General features: G+C 35.6%; 3 protein-coding genes across 3 annotated transcripts; 1 reads left to right on the top strand and 2 right to left on the bottom strand.

The window, feature by feature from the left end:
• The first annotated feature begins 9,556 nt into the window (after window positions 1-9,556).
• On the top strand, window positions 9,557-10,039 carry LOC141588206 (secreted RxLR effector protein 161-like). Its single transcript, XM_074409663.1, has one exon. It carries the CDS (start codon window positions 9,557-9,559, stop codon window positions 10,037-10,039), a length of 483 nt encoding a protein of 160 aa, XP_074265764.1.
• A 6,269-nt stretch (window positions 10,040-16,308) lies between these two features.
• LOC141612586 (cytochrome P450 736A117-like) lies at window positions 16,309-18,214 on the bottom strand. Its single transcript, XM_074431398.1, has 2 exons — window positions 17,184-18,214; window positions 16,309-17,052 (listed from the first exon to the last, which is right to left on the bottom strand). Exons 1-2 carry the CDS (start codon window positions 18,090-18,092, stop codon window positions 16,438-16,440), a joined length of 1,524 nt encoding a protein of 507 aa, XP_074287499.1. The 5' UTR covers window positions 18,093-18,214; the 3' UTR covers window positions 16,309-16,437.
• Window positions 18,215-20,879: 2,665 nt separating this feature from the next.
• On the bottom strand, window positions 20,880-22,820 carry LOC141613262 (norfluorocurarine oxidase-like). Its single transcript, XM_074432014.1, has 2 exons — window positions 21,808-22,820; window positions 20,880-21,649 (listed from the first exon to the last, which is right to left on the bottom strand). The coding sequence occupies exons 1-2, from the start codon at window positions 22,732-22,734 to the stop codon at window positions 21,035-21,037; spliced, it is 1,542 nt and encodes a 513-aa protein (XP_074288115.1). The 5' UTR covers window positions 22,735-22,820; the 3' UTR covers window positions 20,880-21,034.
• Between the last annotated feature and the right edge of the window lie 1,837 nt (window positions 22,821-24,657).

Genomic DNA, 24,657 nt, shown 5'->3' with positions numbered 1-24,657 from the left:
TCTAGCTTCCGCCGTCAAGAGACTTAGCTTGCATTATTTGTAATTAAGAGATATTTCATTGTTATGCTTTGGTTTGGTTTTGGAGATATGTAATCGCTAATTCTTTATACTTTAGAAAAGGTTGTTTGGAATTGGTAACTTTGATATACTAACCTCGGGAAACCGAGATGGTAACAGCTTTTCATGCTAGAGCAGTCCTTGGTAAGGAACCTTGGTATGAGGGGGTGTTACAAAGTGGTATCAGAGCCGAAGATTCTGGCACCTAAAACTAATCAATCCAATGAACTTAGGGAGTCTAAATAAAATGAACCCGGGGAGAGTTGGTTGGAGCTACCGCAAAGACTTGGGAGACATCTCGGAGTCGCACTATGGCCCTCACAATCTCAAGACGGTCACCAGGGGGAATTTGTTGTGAGTCTTTTCGATGCGTGTGTGTGGTATGTGGAACTTGAATGGTTGAATCATGTGAAAGAAAGTGAGATGTGTGGAAACATGTGTAAGACATGGTGAAACTTGTTGAAACGGATTTGGTATGAAATATGTTGGCATGTTAAGTGTTTATTATGTGGCTTTCAAAAGGGTAGTGGAACATGCGTACATAATCATGATGATGCTAAGGTTTGGTTGTTGGTAGTAGCATGTGATTAAGGTCATGTGTCTATGCATTTGAATGTCGTGTTTAATTTCCATGTGGATATGATAAAAGTTCACCCATGTACTGGTTTTTAGAAGTATTGAGTCGTTATTGTTTGTTTTATGCATGTTTAAATTGTTTTGTTAAGAAATTTTGATTTGTATACAAACCGATTTTGGAAGGGTTGTCTTAAAACTGTCATAAGTCCAGTTCTGGAAATGATATTGCCGTGATTCCAAGTTGAGGTGATATCTTGTCCTCTTACGATTCTAACGATAGGTCACACGCCCAAAATGACCAAGTAACGAGTGAGATATGACTGTTTTACGAAAACTGGACGATGCTGAGAATTGTGTTGGTACTCGACCGAGTAAATTAATACTCGACCGAGTAAGGTCTACTCGGCCGAGTATTCCCAATACTCGACCGAGTAATCCTTCTGCGACAATTGAGTTTGCTTCTGGAGTCGAAAACTCGACCGAGTAATATAGTTACTCGACCGAGTACCTTGTACTCGACCTACTATGTTATGTACTCGACCGAGTACTTCTTTGGGCGGCCACTTCGAGTCGGTGGCTATGTCCATACTTTTGTTTTGAGTCGGTGGTTATGTGCTTACATTGTTTTGAGTCGTAGGGCATATACACATGTATGATTTGAGTCTGAACGCATTCTTTTATATGTGTGACGGTCTTGATACGTAAGTTATCAAATGCTATGACATGGAGAATGCCGGCTTATGAGGGACATGTGTTGGGTAAGGAAGACATGTGTTAATGTGGTTGTGAAGGATAGTGGAAAAATAAAAGGGAAGAATGATGAGCTAATCGAGGTAAAGAGCATGTTTTGTGAGATATGATGAGTGATATAGTCGTGTGTTGAGTAGTATAAAAGTAAGTGTATATGGGTAAGGGTGATGTAAGTGTAAAGAAGCATGAGAATGAAAGATTGAGATAAGGGATACGAATAGTGGCATATTTGGATGTGTAAGGATTTATGGAGGGAGACAGCTAGGATAGAGTTACTTAAGGATATATGTAATGGAAGGTTGTTGTAAGAAGATAGGGAAGAGAGGTATATAGTGAACTTAGAGAAGTTATGTCGCGATGTGGATTTGTAGATGATGACTGAGTTTGGGAATTTGGAATATCAAGGGGGAGCCTAATGTGTAATTCTTTGGATAGTTAACGGTATGAAGTGAATTTTTGGTTTCCTAGAGATACGACTAATGGAAGAGTAACCATTAGGGTGTAGACTTGATGGTGACAAGGGTGAGTGAGAAGCAAGATGAGATAGGATAAATGATAAGAAAGAATGATAAGATATTGATATGAATTAATGGAATTGGAGTTGTGGAGCTACGAGAAAATAAAAAAATTACTAAAGAGTTAGGTAGAAAGAGGAAGGAGATGAATTATTAATTGGTATTATTGGGTAAAAAGAGGGAAATAGGGATGGACGTAAGTAGGAATTTACGGAAATTTACGATAGCCTCATTGGAGGGTGTGAGTTAATGGTTATATAGGAGAACAGGACGACGAGTTAGCCGTGAGTTTTGAGGTATTAAGGGAATAAGAAGCTTGTAAAGTATTTGCATGATCTGAGATTTTGGTGGAGAGTAAGGTAACGATATGATAAAGGATAGAATTGGGAATAATGTTGAGGTAGATTCTGTTGATGGATTAGATGTTCGTTAGTTGGGATGATAACCAAAGAGAGGAAACGGATTGTTATATTAAGAAGTGATAGTGAGAGGGTAGTCACATGAAGAATGTTGGTGTCATAGTATTGTCACTAGTGGTTGAGGGTGATGTTACTTTAGGGAAGTTAGTTGTTCTAATGAGGTTGACTTTGTGGAAGTGATTAGTATGTGTGGTTGTGAGGGGGTATAAGATGTGGATATATGAGGTGTTCGCTGGTAGTTGGGTACTGATGACATGTTACGTTCGCCGGGTGGTGATAATTGTGTATGAGAGGATATGTTATGAAGGGCACCTGAGTTAAGTCCGGATGAGAGGTATTCATTGTCAACTGGTAACTTACGTGATCAGGATTGGCTAGTTAGATTCAATTATGGGTCCATGAGGTGTGTAAATCTTTGTGTGAGGTCCTGGCCTCACGAGTAATGGTGGGGCGTGATAGTTACGGGTCGTTATATGTGTGTTCCGCGTCATATGTTATACTTATATGTGTATGTATGATATCTGTAAGTAATGGTGTGAGGTTCTAGCCTCAAGAGTCATGGTATGGATAATATTCATAAGGTTGGTATTTGTGATCCCGTCTAATATGCTGCGTCGTGATCTGGTAGAGCAGTTTTAAGAAAGTCTTATGGTCAAGGAAGTTATGCTGAGTCAGTGTAATGAGATTGTAAAAGTTGTGATGGCTATCGATGTGGTTTTTGTGCACTGTGCACGGTATTTCGGGTGGTGATACAAGTATTTTCATGTTGTCATAGATTGTTACTTGTTTACTGTTGTTCCCTGTCAGTGTCGGTCGGGGCATATATATCGTTGTTTTGGTTCCCGATATGTCTTACCAGTGTCGGTATGGGTATAGTTCTGTTGGTTTTCATAGAATATGACATGAAAAAGAGAGTTGGGTATGGTTCTGTTGAAGTCATGGTATAGTAGTAATCTGTTCGTGAGACACAGTTATGGGAGGTTGTTAGAGTACTTTTGATCTGGTTTAGATGAGGCATTGGTGGACATAGTTGTGGCAAGAGAATTGTGGAGCATGTGTAGTATTGAACTGGAACTACATGAGGTTTAACACCTTTTCTTGGGACAGCGAGTACGGAGTTTTGGGACTTAGTATGATGTTCAGTCAAGGGTGAGTTTGTGGTAATAAAGGAGAGGAACTTGAGAAGCTAATGTAAGTATGGGTAACACTTGAGGATTGTGAGATAAAATTGTGGAGATGAGTGTATATGTATATAAAAGTATGTCATTTTGTGGTAATGTAGAAGAGATGGAATAGTGGTTATAATGAGGATTTTATGATATATGTTATGGGAGTACCGAATAATTGAAGCACGAGAACTGTTAAAGGAAGAAAGTCCTGGTCATAGGAATGGTTGTAGGTGTTGAGGTAATAGTGGGTTATCGCTGTCATGCGGTAGTAATGAGGATTATGGGAGATATACCAAAGGACCTAGTATTAGTGAGTTACGATGACGTAACATTTATCTTAAGAGGAGTAGAATGCGACAAGAGAGTTTGATGGTCATACAGGTTGCAATTGGAAGTGTGAGTGTTGGTACAGAATAAGGATGGATTTATGTGCTGGTCGATTTTATTGCAGATAGTGGTAGTGCTCGTAGTAGTATGATGTTTAGGAGTCTGAGTAACAGATTGTGGGAGGATGTTTATGTGTGTGAATAACTTCGAGGACGAAGTTCGTTTTAAGGATGGTAGAAGGTAACATTTCGTTTTGATGGTTGATCTTATTTCATGGATTGTATTGGCATTGAGTTGCTAGTGAGTGTTATGGAAGTGAGACAAGGTTGGCAATATTATTAGGTGGTTAGCCGATAATATTATGGAGTTTATATCGAGAGGATATGATATTTAGTAAGTGTGGTTAGCGGAGTTGGTGTTAGGTGTCCATGTTTTATAGTTTGGGTTGGAACTTCGGGGACGAAGTTCTTTTTAAGGGGGAAAGACTGTAATACTACGGATTTTATTAAGCTGTATACTCGACCGAGTAGAGCCTACTCGGCCGAGTAGTGTCTATTGTGGAGTCTGTTTTGGTTCTGTCGAGGAATACTCGGCCGAGTATGGAGAATACTCGACCGAGTAGAGGATACTCGGCCGAGTATAGCTTTACTCGACCGAGTATCCGGCCTGGCGAGTGTTATTTTACCGGTTTGATTAGGGAATGTTTAGGGTTATTTTATATGCAACGTCAGTTTCTAAAACATCATTTTCAACCCTAATCATCTTACGATCACTCTAATCACTCCCTAATCATCCCCTAATCTCGTTGTGTGTACAATCGTCGTGGTCCTTGCGTATAATCTCTTATTCCTCCGTCGGTAAGTCTTTATCCCCATGTTTGTTGATGATAATTCTAGGGTTTGTCTTTGATTATGAATTTGGGGGAATGGGGTTTTGCAAATAGTGTTTGCGTTATGTGATTGTTGATTATCATTGATGTAGGTGACGATGTGGTAATTGTTATGCATATTGCATGATTGATTGCAGCATAGTGGATTGCGAAAAGGTAGGGTTTCCCTACTCGGTTTCTGTTAATTGATTTAAGACTGTGCTTGTGTTGTAATTGTTGTTATCCGCTGATCATCGGAGTATGGCTGTTGTGTTGTGACGGTTGTGGAGTTGGGATAGCTGTGATGCTGTGTGTGTTGTGATTGTGGTGGAGTCACTTGCGGGAGTGGCTTCACACCCTAGTTCGCCCTCTGTCGAACCCGTCACGGGAGGGGATGTGCACATTAAGGGACAGGGATTTTCAGTCGCTCGTTGATGAGCTGGACTTGGTGGGATGGGCTGCGGTCACCCACTGGCGGCGTGGATTACCTGTTGCGATGGGTAATCTGGCAGGGCTACACACTTCGGTGTGTAGTCGGTTACTATGTGAGATCGGGAGACCGGAGAGTGTGGATGATCAGCTGGTTGCATCGTTTGTTTGTGTTACATTGATTGAACAGTACTAACCCCGTTGTTGTTGTTTTATAAAACCTGCGGTGATCCATTCGGGGATGGTGAACAGATTGTGACAGGTAATGCAGATGTTTAGCTATGGGACAGTTATGGGGGTCATCACTCGAGTCTAGCTTCCGCCGTCAAGAGACTTAGCTTGCATTATTTGTAATTAATAGATATTTCATTGTTATGCTTTGGTTTGGTTTTGGAGATATGTAATCGCTAATTCTTTATACTTTAGTAAAGGTTGTTTGGAATTGGTAACTTTGATATACTAACCTCGGGAAACCGAGATGGTAACAGCTTTTCATGCTAGGGCAGTCCTTGGTAAGGAACCTTGGTATGAGGGGGTGTTACATGCAGGACCATAGTTTGTTATTGTTCAGTAATTACCATTTGGCACTATGACAGCATATTTACTCGTATTATATTGTTACCTTTAGGCTGTGTGTTTGGGAAGATATAAAGGTTAACAGTTTTCTTATACTAACACACATGAAGTTAAACAATAGAATAGTTAACATTAAAGTAAAAGGTAATTAGTGTTATGAAGTATTAACACATTGAAACATAATATACCATTAAAATTAAATGTTTATTTTGTATATGGCATGTTAGTCACCAAATTGGCCTTGTTATATTGCATTTAGACATTTGAAATTAAAGTTTTAATTGATCATGATTAAAAGAGATGGTTAAATGACATTATAGTTTGATTGATCAATTATTAGTTTTTTGTCATCTATATTTTGGGAGATCACCCAAAGGTGGGTCATTAAATATAGTTGATAATATGAAAGGATTAATTATTCATAAAGTGGGTCTAATAGTATGTATATCCAAAGATAGCATTCTCATTTGATTCATATGTGTTATAATTAATTGTTAAAATATACATTAACATCAATGATGGTTACTTGTATTTAAGTGTTGCCCAAAGGTCATTTAAATACATGTATAAAAGTTTATATAATATTATTTGAATCTGTATGATAGTTTTTTCAAAGCACTAATTGGTAACATGTATAAATGTTTGCAGCATCTCCAAATATGTTTGCATCTGCTGACTCTTTTATAAAGTTCAATGGGCTTAATTATGATGAGAGGGCCTTAAAGATCCAGTATACACTGGGTATAATGGCTTTGGACATTGCCATCCTGACAGATGAGGTGCCAACAGAAATTACACCTCAGAGCTCCGAAGCCGAAAAGTGTCATTATCAGGCTTGGGAGAAATCTAACAGGTTGGGTTTACACCTCATGAGGATGACAATGGCCGATAACATTAAGCCCTCCATGCCTAAAACAGAGAAAGCAAGGGAATTCATGCTAAAAGTAAAGGAGTGTTCACAGTCGGATTTAGCTGATAAGTCAATTGTTGGTAGTTTAATGAGTGAGCTGACTACTAACAGGTTTGACTGGTCTCAACCGATTCATGATCATGTGACACACATGTCTAACCTGGCAGCAAAGTTGAAGACTTTAGGGATGGACGTAAGTGATACTTTCTTGGTACAATTCATCATTAACTCTCTACCTTATGAGTTTGGCCAGTTTCAGGTGAACTATAACACCATAAAAGATAAATGGAACTATCAAGAGTTAAAAGCCATGCTTATACAAGAGGAGGGGAGATTAAAGAAGATGAAAGATCAAGCTGTTCATTTCCTGAGTCATGATGGTGCCAGCAGCAGTAAGGCTAAACCGAGTAAGAAGGGTAAGAATGGTAAGAAGGGAAAGTCTTTCTTTAAAGGACCTGAAAGTGTGATCCAAAAAGAAAAGAAGTGTCACTTTTGCAAGAAACCTGGACACTTCAAGAAGGATTGTCCTAAAAGGAAGGCGTGGTTCGAAAAGAAAGGTAAACATTATAGTTTTGTTTGCTTTGAATCAAATCTTATAGAAGTACCTAGTAATACTTGGTGGTTAGATTCTGGTGCAACTACTCATATTTCTCACATTAAACAGGGATATCGTACGATCCAGCCCATAAGAGGAGCTGAACAGTTTGTATCCATGGGAAACAGGATGAAACAACGCATTGAGGGCATTGGGACTTACAGATTAATCTTAGACACTGGTTGTCATATAGATCTCACAGATTGTCTCTATGTACCCGATTGTGCTAGAAATCTTGTATCATTAAGTAAATTGGATAATTTAGGTTTTAACTTTAAGTTTGGACATGGTGTATTTTCTATGTACCGTAATGAATACTTTTATGGTAGTGGTACTTTGATTGATTCACTTTATAAGTTCAATCTTGATGTTAAATTTTCTGATTCCCTATTTATTGTTGAGAGTCAAGGTATTAAACGTAGTGCATTGAATGAACAATTAGCTTACTTGTGGCATCAACGACTAGGTCACATATCCAAAGAAAGGTTAACGAGGTTGGTAAAAGATGAAATTCTACCTCAATTGGATTTTAGTGACTTAGATGTGTGTGTAGACTGCATTAAAGGTAAACAGACTAAACATACAGTAAAGAAATCAGCTACAAGGAGCTCTCAGCTTTTAGAAATTATACACACCGATATTTGTGGACCTTTTGACACTCCATCTTGGAGTGGTGAAAAGTACTTTATCACTTTTATAGATGATTTCTCGCGGTATGGTTTCATTTATTTGTTGCATGAAAAGGCTCATTCCGTGGATGTCCTTGAGATATTCATAAATGAGGTGGAAAGGCAGCTAGAAAAGAAAGTGAAAATTGTGAGATCGGATAGAGGTGGTGAGTTTTATGGAAGGTTTACTGAAAATGGACAATGTCCTGGTCTATTTTCAAAGTTACTTGAAAGTAGTGGTATTTGTGCACAATATACAATGCCCGGTACACCTCAGCAAAACGGTGTTGCTGAAAGGCGGAACCGTACTTTAATGGAAATGGTTAGAAGCATGCTAAGTAATTGTTCTTTACCTCTTTCACTATGGATTTATGCATTAAAGACAGCAACCTATGTTTTAAACCGCGTTCCTAGTAAAGCAGTTCCTAAGACTCCTTATGAACTATGGACTGGAAGGAAACCGAGTTTAAGACATATTCGAGTTTGGGGTTGCCCAGCTGAAGTAAGGTTGTATAACCCAAATGAAAAGAAACTAGATCCTAGGACAATCAGTGGTTATTTCATTGGCTATCCTGAAAAGTCAAAGGGGTATAGATTTTACTGTCCTAATCACAGTACGAGAATAGTAGAGACTGGAAATGCTAGATTCATTGAGAACGGTCAAACTAGTGGGAGCATTGAACCACGAAAAGTGGACATTAAAGAAATTCAGGTTAAAGTTTCTTCTCCTGAAGTTGCACATGAAATTGTTGTACCAATCATGTCGTCACAGTCAAATGACATAATGGGACAACAGCAAAATGAAGTGCAAGACCCACAAAATGACAATAACAATGATGATCATGTCACAATTCAAGGGGAGAATAGTATGTCACGTGAACAGTCAAGGCAACCTGTAAGGCGAAGAAGGGTAGTCAATGTTCCAGAGGAACAATTAAGGCGATCTATAAGAGAAAGAAGATCAGCCATCCCAGATGACTACGAGACATATAATGTTGAATGTGACTTGAGCATTAGTGAGGATCACGTCTCATTCCGTAAGGCCATGGAAAGTGATAATTCTGAAAAGTGGTTAATTGCCATGAAAGAGGAGATGAAATCTATGGATGATAACAAAGTATGGGACTTAGTAGTGTTACCTGAGGGTTCTAAGGCCGTTGGGTCGAAATGGGTCTATAAGACCAAAAGGGACTCAAAAGGTAACATTGAAAGGTATAAGGCTCGACTTGTTGCCAAAGTTTTCACCCAGAAAGATGGCATTGACTATAAAGAAACTTTCTCTCCGATGTCAAAGAAAGATTCTTTAAGAATTGTCTTGGCTTTGGTAGCTCATTATGATCTAGAGCTTCACCAAATGGATGTAAAGACCGCTTTTCTAAACGGTGAGCTTGAGGAAGAAGTATATATGGACCAACCTGAGGGATTTGCATCCCCGGGTAATGAAGATAAGGTGTGTAGGCTGAGGAAGTCGATATATGGACTAAAACAAGCTTCTAGACAATGGTATTTAAAGTTTAATAATACCATCACGTCATATGGGTTTGTAGAGATTACCATCGACCGGTGTATCTACATTAAAATCAGTGGGAGCATATTTGTTATTTAGTCTTATATGTTGATATTTTACTTGCTGCGAATGATCTAGGCATGTTGCATGATATAAAAAATATCTATCTAAGAACTTTGAAATGAAAGATATGGGTGAGGCATCCTATGTGATCGGAATTGAAATGTTATGTGATAGATCACAAGGATTGTTAGGGTTGTCTCAGAAAGCTTACATTGACAAAGTTTTAGAGAGATATAAAATGAATGAATGCTCCGCGGGGATAGTTCCTATACAAAAAGGGGACAAATTTAGTAAAATGCAATGTCCCCGTAATGAGCTGGAACGAAAAGAAATGGAGAGAATTCCCTATGCATCTGTGGTTGGGAGTTTGAACTATGTTCAGACATGTACTCGACCAGATATCAGCTTTGCTGTTGGAATGTTGGGTCGGTACCAAAGTAATCCCGGGATGGACCACTGGAAAGCTGCGAAGAAGGTCCTTAGGTACTTGCAAGACACTAAGCAGCTCATGCTTACTTATAGAAGATCCGATCACCTTGAGGTGATTGGTTATTCAGATTCAGATTATGCCGGATGTGTTGAGAGTAGAAAATCAACATTTCGCTACTAGTTCCTTTTAGCTGAAGGGGCAGTATCATGGAAAAGTGGAAAGTAGTCTGTCATTGCTACTTCTACTATGGAAGCCGAATTTGTGGCATGCTTTGAGGCCACTATTCATGCATTGTGGTTCCGAAACTTTATCTCGGGACTTGGGATTGTCGATAGTATTGCCAAGCCGCTGAGAATTTATTGTGACAATTCTGCAGCCGTCTTCTTCTCTAAGAACGATAAATACTCCAAGGGTGCTAAACTGCTAAACACATGGAATTAAAGTTCTTATCGGTCAAAGAGGAGGTACAGAAGCAAAGAGTGTCATTTGAGCATATAAGAACGGATAAAATGGTGGCAGATCCATTAACTAAGAGATTACCACCCAAATCGTTCATTGGCCATGTAGAACGCATGGGTGTTGTATCAAAGGCCTTGTTATTATAAAGTTAAATATGCTTGTAAATAAATATGACATCTAGAATTCACTTATAGTATTGTTTCTGTTATAATAGACATGTTAATCATTATAGTATATGTATACATTACAGTTATTAGATTACATGTGACTAATTGTGAGAATTAATGTTCTTCTCAAATTAAAGTTTTTCCTAGATTTGGAATTGATTTGTGATACATGGAAGGAATCATGTCGATTAATAAATGATATGTGACCGCCATGATCCAATTAATTCTAATTCGATAAGGATATAAAAGTTAGTGAGCTTAACATAAAAGTGCACATTATAGTAATTGAACCATCAAATCAACACAAAGGCCAAGTGGGAGAATGTTAGAATATTTAATAATATTCGAGTGGCCTATGTGTGTCGGGTTTAAATAAAGGTTAAGTTAATATTAAATGTTACGGGACTTTAATATAAAAGACGACACCGTGATGGATCGGATTCGATTAATGTAAATAAAGTCCGGGAATTATTATTCCCTCTTACCTTACCCTAATAAGTCGTCTTTCACGAAAAGGTACGAACGGTTTTGTTTTTGCGAAAAGGTACGTAACCCATCATATATATATATATATATATATATATATATATATATATATAGGAATGGGATCATGTAAGTATGGCTCATATATTTGAGGATTGAGGATTAATACAAGCCGTCGGATTTAAGAGATCCAACGTCCATTATCAACGCGGACAATAAGGGCAAAATTGTCATTTCGCGCGTGCATATATATACTCCTTTCCTCAGTAAACTCCTTTCATTCTCGCACAAATCACTTATCCCTCTACCTTCTCTCTTCTCTTACTCTTTCTTCCTTGGATTCCCCAAATTTTAAGCGCTTTCTTTCTTTATTTCTAGGTTTTCAGTCAATCTCAACCCATTCTTCTATTTCTGATCAATTATCATACTATTTCAATCATAATCGCGATGTCAGGTACGTTATTGTTGTTAATTTCAGATTTATTATCTCTTTAATTTGTAATTTCAGCTTTAAATCACATGTTATTTTTGTTTTTTCGTACATATATTTCGAATTCTTAGTCATCTTACTGCGTTTGTAATAATTTTCTATCTAGATTTTCAATTTCATCTAGTTTTATTGTTATTTCAGCTTTATTTGATCTTTTCCGATTTTGTTTGCCCTAATTTTAATTTATGTGTATTTTTATTCTTATTTTCATCTACTTTTATTGTTATTTCAGCTTTATTTGATGTTTTTTCGATTTTCTTACAAAAGATGATTGTTGTGATATGAATTCTCAAATATAGCAGCATATGATGGTTCTGATATGTATACAGACTGTGTGATATTGTTTTAAAGACTATGTGATAGTGTTTTACAGACGGTGTGATATTGTTTTACAGACTGTGTGATATTGACAATTTTGTGGATTTGAGTTTTCAATGAATATATTGGTTCAAATACATGTTATTTTTCAATGATATTGACAATTTGTTATATATTTAGTAATTTTTCCCGATCTATGTTCAATTCACCTTGTGTTTTGATTTTTTGTTCTCGATTCGTAATTTGATGAGATTGATTCATATTGTCTTGTTATTTGATTGTGATTTTAATTTATTGCACTTTGTTCGAGTTTTTTTGTCATGCAAACCTAATTTACATGTGTAATATTTTGTTTCAAGTCTTTTTAAATTTGTGTCAGATTGATTTACATATGTTTTACATTGTTACTCTTTAATGTTAGCTAGTAGTTGGCATTCTTTTACATGTGTAGTATCTTGATCTCGCATGTTACAATGTTTTGATTGGTTGGAAGGTGTATACAAATGGTACTGTGCTACAAATAATGTCATTGTGCCCAAGGCTTTGTTATATGACACACTGCTTACATGTCTTATTTCTCACTGACTACCTTTTTTTTTGTCCAGGTTATAGAATGGTGGCTGAATGTGCTCATAAAGTCTTGTTCATCATGGTTCTTGACAATAAACAAGATGTTAGTATTGGCTGCTGGCCATCCTCTAAGGAATATACCTTCATTTTCTTTCCAACATGAAAGTCCTAATATTTTTGGATAGAGGACCTTCTTTACAAATAGTTTTAGAATAGTTGCTGATCTTGATCTGTTAACAATTTTGACTTGTATACTTCATTGGTGTTGCAAAGGCAGATAAATTACTAATGAATCAACATGTGATTGGAATTCATTTATGCTGGTGAATGTCACGTCTGTCGTGGTTATTTGATTATGCATTTAATGTACAGAGGACCTAATTGCAGAGAAGATGCTGAAGATCATGGACAACAGATCGAAATAAGACCAGTATGATACAAGACCGTTGCAAATCATAAGAATAGAGGTAGAGGTAGAGGTAGAAGAAGCAATTAGAATGAGAACTAGATATGTTGGACAAAAATGTAATTGAAAGTACATGGATGTAATGATGGTAGAACTTATTTCATTCGTTACTCAATCCTCAATTATTTCTGGTGTAGGTGAATATTATTGTATCTCAAGATTACAAAAGTAGTTATAGCTAAACAATTTCTTTTGGCTCTGATATAATTCTTGGTAAAGTGTGATATTGTTTCAAATATCATGTGATATTTTACTTTAATGGGTGTGATATTGTTTCTCTGTAACAAAAGCGGATAGGGATTTAAAAATCCTTTTTACTTCAATATTGTTTTGTATATAGTGTGATATTGTTTTAGATACAGTGTGATATTTTATTTTACTGGTTGTGATATTGTTTCACAGTAGCATAAATTGGAGAATCCTTTTAAAATACTTTTATTCTTGATATCATTTTGTATACAAATGATATTGTTTATAAGTACATGTGATATTGTATAACAATATCAATCAAAGGGTATTGTCTACAATTAAGTGCGATGTGATGATATTATTTCAGAAGAATGGTGATATTGTTTCAAATGAAGTGTGCTATTGTTTACAATAACTTGTGATATTGTAAAATACAAAAAGCAAATCTTGGTAACACTATATTATTGATTCTGAGGTTTTATGATATTGTTAACCAAAAAGGGAGAAAGAATACAAAATTGTTGCCATTTGGAATTACATCTAAGCATAAAAAAAATTGTACATGTGAGTAAAATGATTAAAAAAAGACGATTTTGCTAAGTTGATGATGTAATATAGACTTTCTCAGCATGCAGACAAGCTCTTAATCAACATCTGCAAGTAAAGAGATCTGCAAAAAAAGAAAAGAAAAAAAAAGAACAAAAACATAATGTCAGGAGTAAGTTTAACACATTAATAACAAAACTATAATATTGTTTCTAAAGACTTGTGGTATTTTATTTTAATGGTTCTGATACTGTTTCACAGTATCACAAAATTGGAGAGTCATTTAAAGCACTTGTGAAATAGTGATATTGTTTTGTATAAGGTGTGATATTGTTTCTAATAACGTGTGATATTGTTTCACAATATCACAAAAGTAAAATATAAGTAACAAATATGTTCGTCTGTCTTTTACAAGAATTTTGTGATCAGGAAAAAAAAGGGCCTAGTAACAGAAGTAAGCTTAAAGTGAAAGGCAGAGATTGGTGGAGACCTGAATTGGGAATCACTCCCATCCCGATTCATCCTGTAAACGAAATCCAGAAACAAAAACAAAAACAAACCTACAAAGACTCCCACAAGGCATCATTATTTCACCAAAAGCAAAGTTATTGTGATGCTGCGTAATTACTAGTACTATTACACTTGTACAGACAATGCTAGCCATAAATAATCAAAAGTTGCTACAGTTTACGCCATTCCATTTATAAGCGAAATTGAACTTTCTTTCAATAAAACTTTCAAGCCAAATCAATAGAATCCATAACTTGCTAAACCATCACCAGTTCACTACCACAATCACTACAATAATTTATATCCATTTACTCAATCAACATAGTCAAACTAATTTTTTGGCTGTATGCACATGATATCAAGACTAATGGCTTGGTTGTATGCACACAATCATCTCACACGGGATGTTGAATCGCTGTTTACATCCATATATTCCATCGACATAACAAAACCGTTCACCTTGTTGCACTTCAAAAATCTTACTTCAATAATATAAAACAAAAACTCCAAGTAAATTATTCATAATCATCTATAACTCGAGGCAAATTTGAATAGAAATTCAGAAACAAAGATAAGATAAGTACACTCAAGTTTGCACAAAGCAGATTCACTGTTGAACCCTAAATTTCACAATCGAACAATATTAAACCCTAATTTTCGGGATTGAAACAAAAAACATCAAATTAACAACTATAACTGCAATTGATGATAGTAATTGGTTCAATTATATGAAAATAAATGAAAATTAATAAATTTTAGTAATAATTTGTATACCTAATTTGAGCAAAAACGAATCAAAATCTGAAAATAATTGCACAATTTCCCATAATTATACCTAGTTTTTGATTATATCACAAATTCAAAACAATGATACAACATTTATTGAATAATTACTCGATTTTAGCAATTAATTCACTAAAATATACCTAAATTCAAAAATTCGAGAGCATTAAGGCAAAAATTGTACCTGAATTCCGCTCAAAACGCAATTATCATGAAGAATGATCGGTATTGCTTCGTAATTTTGATTGATTCGCCAATCTAATCCCTTGTTCCCTTTGTTTTTGATTCAGTTTTAGAGAGAGAAAGTGTAGATTGAAAATATAATCTTACGCGTTTTTATTTTTCAAGGCTGAGTGTTTTTTTTTACCTTTAACAGTGACTGATATTGTTTAGAAGAACAAGTGATATTTCATTCGTTACTCAATCCTCAAATATTTAGGAGTTCTCACCGGATCCCGACTCTATATATATATATATATATATATATATATATATATATATATATATATATATATGATAGGATACAGTAAGAAAATTATCACAAAAATAATCATCCTGACAAAACACAGACATACGTACATTAAAAGAAAAGAGAAAAGACAGTTTCTTCTCCATCATCAAGAAACATAAAGGAAGGGTTAAGGAGGAGAATCAATCTGCTATACTTCTTATTATTGAATTGATTGCGTCTGTAAGACATGGACCAAGGTTAGTCCTTTATTCCGTCTTTTAATTATATAAAGGGTTGAATTAATTCAAATCTATATTGTATCTTGGGACTGATTTCATTATCGGAAATTATAAAGTATATCTAACACCACCTCTATATCCAACCCCCAAAAAACAAGACTCAAACTAGTATAGCATACAGCCATACACCTCGCTCTTTCTCAGAACTCAGTATTCCAAAGAATTTTCTCATTTGGATTTTGTGAAGAAACCCAAAGTCCCACGTGTGAGGGTTGTCCCACATTGATAAAAGAGGAGAAGAATTACCACTTTATAAGGCAAGGGGCTATTCCCTCTACCGCCAATTGGTTTTAGAGTGGAACCCTCTTGAACCTGCGTTGTGGACTCTTTCTCCTCCGTCTGGGTGCGGCCCAGGCCCGTTGTTGAATTTAACAGATTTTGAAATACCCTGAAATTCACATATAATATTCTGTAGATAATTGATAAATTCCAACCCGATTTGAGTAAAAAATGATCGAATTCTATGCGTGTTAGCTATACTTAGTAAAATATACGGAGTATTTGAAACGGTTGCGTGTCTTCCAACTATTTTTTGTCTAACGAAGCGCGCATTCTGCAGGAAACAATTTGCCCTCTACTTATATGACATAACAGTGAATCGATACATGTAGGAAACTTCGGTTGTTTACATTCGACCCCCTTACCTGGCCATAGGCACATTCTGTACTCGATCTGTAGCTCTTTCAGGCTATGTTGTAAACTGTAAGTAGAGTAATGATTAATGAACATAAACATTTGATTGCAGACTTTTAGATTGATGGACATACTAACATTAACCACTGCTTACAGTTCTCTAGACTACATCTATTCATATTCTTTCGGGGTTTTTTTCCCTGCAAGATTTATGCTAACCATAACGAGGTGTTGCAAGAGCTAGTAGAGGGACTGCCCGATGAGCAGTAAGCCCAGGATACTCCGTCATATCCAATGCGTTCCCGTCTGCACTGTCTGGTAATCGCCAGTCGAACTTGTCGATAAGATTTGCTAATGCCAGATCTATGTTACTGATGGCAAAGAGCATACCAGGACAGCCCCTCCTACCAGACCCAAACGGTATGAGATCGAAGTATTGTCCCTTATAATCCACAGGAGAATCTAAGAACCTCTCTGGTTTGAATTCCTCAGGCTCGGTCCAAGAAGTCGGGTCTCTATGTATAGCCCATGCGTTGATCATTACAAGGGTACGAGCAGGAATGTCGTAACCATGGATCTTTGCATCCTGCATTGAGATTCTGGGTAACAGCAGGGGAACAGGAGGATGTAATCTAAATGTCTCTTTAATAACTGCTTTCAAGTATGTCATTTTCTCGAGCTTATTGTCAGTTATAATGCTTGCTTTGCCACCTGTGATTCGCCTCACTTCGCTTGTTACAGATTCCATGGCTTTCGGACTCCTTAGCAGTTCTGACATGGCCCATTCTAGTGTTGCGTAAGTTGTCGTCGTTCCAGCTACAAACATATCCTGCATTAGACACCGATACAATGATTGGCCTTTAGTAATACACCTATTTTTATAAACATAAGGAGTAAAAGTAAGGCTGCGTGTATCTGACCCCTACCATGGCTATGAGAGTCGTAATTGAGAAAACTTACCATTATAATAGCTTTGATGCTCTCTTGATCTAAGCTGGAATTATTCATATCATCATGTTGCAGCTCAAGTAAAACATCGACTAAGTCCTTCGACTTGTCATGATTATTTTCCTCAACACCGCTTTGAACCTGATCTCTTCGGTCTACATGTTGCTGTATGATCCCTTCAAGACATCTGTTCATATCCTTAGCAACTTTCTTAATCTCACTTTCCACACCATTAACATAGTTAATCCAAGATAACCACGGTATGAACTCGCCAATATGAATACCTCCTACCAACTTTTCATGCCTTTCCATCAACTCCTTAAAATTAATCCCATCTGTTTCCCCTTTGAATTTCAATCCAAAAGCAACTCTACAAATAATATCGCTACTAAAGTTCACAAACAGTTTACTCAAATTGACTGAAGTAGTTGTACTTGACGACTGCTCGATCTCCCCAATCATATGAGCTACTTCTTCTTCTCTGATATGATGGAAGGACTGAACCCTTTTGGGACTTAACAGATGAAGAACACATATACTTCTTATATGTTTCCAGTAATCGCCGTAAGGTGCTGTAGCTATATCCTTACAATTGTAAATTAGTCTTTTGAATATTTTCAACTGTGGCCTATCTGCAAAGATTGTGTCATGGGTTTTCATGATCTGACAGGCTGCCTTTGATGAAGAAACGACTAGGACAGGCTTTCGGCCAAAATGAACCAGCATGAGCTCTCCATGTTGTTGGGATAGACTGTGTAATGATCGATGTGGTAGTCGACTGATTTGGTGCAGGTTTCCTATGATTGGCAATGTTTTAGGAGAAGGCGGTAATTGTTTTCCGGTAGAGCGGCTGGTAGAGAAGAGTTTGTAAAGGAAGAATAAGAAGATTAAGAATGGCAGGATAGTGTAGAAATGCAACATTTTAGATCTCCCTGGCCTTATGATGATGATTTAGTTTTGTGCTAAATGATAAGTTTTGTGCTAAATAATCTTGTGTGTTCAAGGGTGTTTTATGGGTCACGTCGTTGCTTTGTGGTACCCCTGTGTGTTTGGGTCTTTCTCAGAGCCGCAGCGTGGTTTATAACAAACAATTTTTTTTATTTTTTTTTTATAGAAGGTGAATAACTTACATTATTGCAATCAGTACACAGTAAGCTACTCGACTAGGTAGCATTAGACACTTGGCAACTAAATCTAATACTACAAAGTCATACATCGAGATTACATAACATTTATTTAAAATTAAAACTACGACATTAAGATAAGCAGGATAAACGATGGTAGAATGGCAAAAGGCAGTAGCTTGGTCACGTACGTAAGCTAGACAATCAAACACCACAAATTTACGCAATACTGAATTTGAGTAGATCGGACCAAATCACCCTTTTACTTTTGTCACTCTTCACTCACCCGTATCTTTCTCTTACTCTTTTTTATAGACATTATTGAACACTCTTATTTTCTTATACTAAAAACAATAAGTCTCCTTATGACGGATATATACGTACTCTCACTAAAATGTAAATTATCTCACCATTGAGAACGTGCCTAGATCTCGTTTGTGACTACTTACAAAAGTCACTTATAAATTATAATATCCACAAAAAGGATAAGTAGCATACATGACCTTGAGATGCTCACTTGATCCACATTTAGTGGCTAGTCCAAGTCATTTATATTGACCAATGACAACATAACAAGTTAGCAACTAGCAAAAGACCAATTGTAATTGCCATTCCATGGCATGTCTTGATCCAAATTATTTAAATTGATCCGAACTCCAGATATAAATATCTTGAATGGTATAGAACCCGATTTAATTTGAATTGAACCGAAAATGAACCAGAATCCCCTATATACTAAATGAATAGAAAAAGCTTCACATTTTCCCGCTTAAAACATCTTTTCTATTTTGATATTTAACTCTTATTTACTTTCCCATTTTGATATAATTTCCTATCTACAAAGATTTTTCGTATAGAGGATTTGTTTCTAGGTTCTTGTGATAAAAATTTCGTTGACTTTGTAAGATAAGTTATAGCTAAAATATACGGAGTATGTTATTAAAAGAAAAACGTTAGTCTTCCCATTTATTTTTCACTTGATCTCCTAGACAATATTTTGACCGCTCTTTTCAACACACATATATAACTTTTTTTTTTTTGCTTAAAAATGATATTTTCTGAAAGAAAAGAGATTTTGATAAATGGGAAGATATAAAAAAATTGAGTGTATATAAAATAATATCACTAATTTCACGTAAAAAAAATATTTTCATTATAATACACATTTCATGTCACTACATACATCTCTTGATAATTTTGTTGTTTTAATTTATTTTCTCAAATCAAATAAAATATTGAGAAACGTTACAAAAGTAATGAATTGTCAATTTATAATCTATACATAGTAATTAGGCCCCTTAAATTAGGCCCCTTAACTCTGTTCAATTGTGAAATTAGGCCCCATAAATTTAATTTGGAGCAATCAAACCCCTTAAGTTTCACCAAAAGTGAAATTCAACCCAATTTTCATAATTTTCACCAAATTCTTATATTAATATCACTTTTAATACAATTTATCAAATATAAATTTTTTTTATAATTTTAGAACTTTTATATTTATATTAAATATTGAGAATTATTTTATTTTGAATTTTATAATATATAGACAATTTATTATATATGTATGAATGTTATATAAATTTTAAACAATTTACTAAATATGTATGTAAAAGTGTTCTTCAATGATTAATAAATTATGTAAAAATTCGTAAAGTTGCAATTAGTAATTTTTAGTTAATTAATAAATTGTTTAATATTATTATAAATTGTTTTTAATTAAAATTTTTGTGTAAATTTAAAAAATGGGGTTGAATTTTACTTTTATGAAACTTAAGGGGCTTGATTGCTCCAAATAAAAGTTATGGGGCCTAATTTCACAATTGATTAGAGTTAAGGGGCCTAATTACCACTTTCGCGCATAATAATATACTAAAAACTAGAACTCTATAAATACCGTGCATGTAATGCACGGGTCTACACTAGTTTAATATAGTTGAATAATACACGAAACTAAATACATTTAAACTGACAGTAACTGAAGCGAATGACCTGCATACAAAATATTTATTTTTTCGTAGAAACATTCCATTATACTCCCTCCAATTCGCTATAATGTTCCCTCTTTTCCGAAACGGATTATTCAACTAATGTTCCTCTTTCCTTTTTTTGGTAACTTTTACTTTTATTTTATTCATCCCTCTCTCTTATTACCAAACCCCACACAACTTTTTACTCTTATTACATTACTTTTCTTAATGTTTTGGCCCCACAACTCCTTATTTAACATCAAATAATTCATCTCTCTCTCCTATCAACAAACCCCACATTTGTCCTTTATTCATTTTTATTCATTTTTCTTAAGTATTGTGTCCATCTCAAAGGGGATCATTATGATGAATTGGAGGGAGTATTAGTTTTTCATTCATTCATTCTCTATTTATTAACGGTATTTTGCATCATTACTCTTAAATAAAAAAATAAAAGGAATGTTAAATCAATTTTTTTACTCCCAACTCATGAAAATTCTAACATGAACTTCACCTGATATTGACCCGACTCAATATAGCACAAACGATTAAGTGGCTAACCATACTAAACCGATCAAAATTGAACTGAAACTGTAACCCGATCAAAATCAAACTGATTTATCCGGCCAAACACTATATTGGAATTTGGGGAGAATTAACCCAACACTATGAGTAAAGTTGTCAACATTATAATACAACCAGAACAAAACTTATGAGATAATATTGTTCGTCTGATTGTCTACTAAACTGGATTATACAACATACAAAGTGCTTAATTACAGTTTGGAGCTACTGCAACAGCAAGAAGAGGAGTCTTCCTGCTCATAGTGAGCCCAAAGCATTCAGACATATCCAAAGTCTGACTGTCTGCTCCATCTGGTAACCTCCAGTCGAACTTATGCATGAGGCTTGCTAGTACGAGTTCACTATTTACGATGGCAAACACTATTCCGGGGCATATTCTTCTTCCGGCTCCAAATGGAATAAACTGGAAGTCCTGCCCTCTGAAATCTATATTAGAGTTCATAAACCTGTCTGGATTGAAGCTCTCGGGTTCATTCCAGTTAGCCGGGTCTCTATGAATAGCCCACGCGTTGGTGACTACAGCTGTGCCAGCAGGAATGTCATACCCAAATATTTTGGCATCTCGGCTGGATAGCCGAGCTGCCAACAAAGGAGCTGATGGATGTAACCGGAGAGTCTCCTTGATCACCGCTTTCAAGTACTTCATCTTCTCCAAATCTTCTTCGTCTACTTTATTTTTTCCTGCTGTAACTTTTCTGATCTCCTCTTGTAGGTCTTGCATTATTTTCGGATGCCTTAAAAGTTCTGAAATTGCCCATTCGACTAACGTGGAAGTGGTATCAGTCCCACCCGTAAACATATCCTGCATCCGACATAACAAAACTGATGATATTAATCAGACTATCAGGTACTTCCTCTGTCCTAATCATTTGTTTACCTTTTTAAACTCGATTTACTATTATTATTGGGAAGGATAAAATATGTTCAAGGAATAAAACTACTTTGATATAAATATCTTACCAGAATCAGAGCTTTGATGCTATCTCTATCCATAGCGAAGCGAACTTTACTAGCATCCTTCTGAAGATCAAGCAAAACATCCACAAAGTCCTTCACTTCATCATTTCCTCCATCATCACAGTTTCTGCCCTCATCTCGCCTCTCCTCGTGTTCTGCAACTATCTTTTCGAGGAACTGATCAAACTCCGTCGCAATCCTACCAACCTTAGCATCCAACCCATTGACTTTATCAATCCAAGCTAACCAACTAATAAAATCACCAACATTAAACTCTCCCAACACCTTCATATAATCCTTAATCAGCTTATTAAAATTAATACCGTGTTCTTTCTCCCTATACTTCCTCCCAAACGCCACCCGGCATACTATATCATTAGTTAAATTCATCAACATCTCGCTTAAATTCACCGGTAATGATCCATTGTCGTATATCTTTTCGATCATAAGACTTGTTTCTTCCTCCCTAACTCTTTGAAAAGAGCGTACCATCGTGTTGCTCAAGAGGTGGAACACACACACACTCCTCATCTGCCTCCAGTACTCGCCGTACGGTGCAGCTGCAACATCCCTGCCATTATACAGAAGTGTCCTGCCTTTTTTCGAAATGGGTCTGTTCGCAAATGTTATATCATTTGCGATCAGTACCTCATGGACTGCCCTTGGAGACGACACGACCAGCGCTGGTGCGCTACCGATGTGGATTAACATGAGCTCACCATGTTTCTTGGACAGGGATTGTAGAAAGCGATGTGGGTGAGTTCCTAGCTGATGAAGGTTGCCTATAATTGGCAGTTTTGGTGGAGATGGCGGCAGGTTTTTCCTGCCATCGGGTTTCGAGTAAAGACATCTATAGAGGAAGATCACAAACAGAATGAAAGGCAGAGTGGTCAGAGGTTGTAAGATGATAGACTGTAGCTCTGGTAGCATCGTCTTGTGTTGGTAAAATGTTGGATCTCTGCTATCTTTTTACTCCTTAGTTGTTGATAAGTTTGTTGATTTTCGTTAGTTGACCAATCGATATTACACTTTGGTTCTAGATTACGATGAAATAAGCAAAATGGGTCAATAATGATTTCTCTTCTTTCTATTGTAAAATATCAGACCTTGAATGGATTCCTAGATTTAATTTTCATGTTGGGTTATCCATAAGCAACCTTGTTATACTGTTAATGTACAAGGGTACGAGTTTAGAACACCCTTGCAATCTTACCCCGTAATTTGCAGAACTCATTAAGACACTTGGTAATATTGTTGTTGTTTGACCTATGATGATGATTTTACTCTAGTTTTATTTTACATATTTTTGAGCGGCAGTAATGAAATTACAATCGGGTCACTCAGTTTGATTAACATCGGGTTGATCCGGTTGACCACTTCAAGGTATGTGAGTGCTCAACATATCCACTATACTAGTTACTACTTATCCTTTATGTCTTCTCTCAAATAGTTGACCTTTCACGTTGACGCTAACATTTTTAAGGTTGTCCAAGCTAAAAATGCAAAATACATCCAGTTTTTTTTAGAGTAAATCCCCCTATTACTAAGAGAATAAAAATTCTCTTAGTTTTCCCTCCAAAAGCATCTAGCTAAATAAGGTAAGAAGTAAATTTTTTTTTCATTTTTTTTTTCAATTAATATATTCTTATAATTAAACTCTAGTCTTTTAATTAAAATTCATATTTATGACTTTTTCATTAAAATTCATAATTTATTATGCAATTATTTTCATTTCTATAAATATTATTCTTTATCAGTTAGACTCTAAAATTACGCAAACCTACTTCTTATCCAGGCTTTAACATAATTATTGTCATCAATTACACCTTAAAATTACGTAAATTTGTTTCTTATATTATCCTTCGTCAGTTACACTCTAAATGTGGTGTATATTTTAAAGGACGTAACAATTCTAATGTATTTTTTTAATTAAAAAAAATATATTAGTCTACTTATTTGTAAAGCGTCTTTTTAAGTGCGTGGTATACTATTTTTACCTGTTTTATTATAAGGTTTATATGTGTTTTAATTAGATTACATTTTTAAATCACTTAATTGTAATTTAATGTCATAAATTAGTTTCATGCAATGATATAACATTATAGAGTTAATTTTTATAGTAAAGTAATATAAAAATAATTTAAGACAAAAATAAATAAACTTTTATTTTTTACCTCTTACTAAGATTATATTACTACATTATAACATTAATGGCATAGTTAATTTATGCAATTAATTTAATGAGAATGTCTCTTTATACAACAAAACAAAAAAATACCGTGCTATAGCACGGGGATTTACAATAGTTAATAATTACTTCCTTTTGAAGACTTTTTAATAATTTACTCTTATAAAATATTCTCAGGTCAAAAATTACACTCATTTACACCTTCAGGCGACATTTTCCGTCAAAATTCAGATCTTCAGTTTAAAAATCTAATTTTATGATGAAACTAACCTTATTTATGTTTTATATACTCAAGTATTCTCTCTCCATTATACATCTTCCTCATTCAATCCATTTCAATCTCCATTATACCTCTCCCAGTGCTTTCATAAATGCATTTGACGCCCTTGTAAAAAAAAGGAAGATGCTCCTGCTTCCATTCTGCCATCCATGTTGGCATTTCTACCTGGCATCAAGATACTATTCTATCTAATCGCAAAGATTGGGATCGGAGTTGTAATACTACGGTTTTCTATGTTTATGGGTACTCGATCGAGTGAGGCTTACTCTGTCGAGTAAGTAGGTTGTTTTACGAAACAGTGTTCTGTCTGATGGGTACTCGATCAAGTAAGTGTGGCACTTGATCGAGTAAGGGTCACTCGATCGAGTAAGTTACTTACTCGATC

Source organism: Silene latifolia, chromosome 1, assembly GCF_048544455.1.
Source record: "Silene latifolia isolate original U9 population chromosome 1, ASM4854445v1, whole genome shotgun sequence".
Classification (NCBI taxonomy): Eukaryota; Viridiplantae; Streptophyta; class Magnoliopsida; order Caryophyllales; family Caryophyllaceae; genus Silene; species Silene latifolia.
The sequence above is the reverse complement of the archived record's forward strand: the minus strand, read 5'-3'. Positions and strand labels throughout refer to the sequence as shown.

What these genes read in the sequence shown, in the direction of transcription:
- LOC141613262 (XM_074432014.1), bottom strand. Translation starts at nt 22,734, where the DNA reads ATGCTACCAGAGCTACAGTCTATCATCTTACAACCTCTGACCACTCTG. An exon ending in GCATCAAAGCTCTGATTCTG is followed by an intron (nt 21,650 to 21,807) that starts GTAAGATATTTA and finishes TGTCGGATGCAG; the next exon opens with GATATGTTTACGGGTGGGAC.
- LOC141612586 (XM_074431398.1), bottom strand. Translation starts at nt 18,092, where the DNA reads ATGTTGCATTTCTACACTATCCTGCCATTCTTAATCTTCTTATTCTTC. An exon ending in GCATCAAAGCTATTATAATG is followed by an intron (nt 17,053 to 17,183) that starts GTAAGTTTTCTC and finishes TGTCTAATGCAG; the next exon opens with GATATGTTTGTAGCTGGAAC.
- LOC141588206 (XM_074409663.1), top strand. Translation starts at nt 9,557, where the DNA reads ATGGGTGAGGCATCCTATGTGATCGGAATTGAAATGTTATGTGATAGA.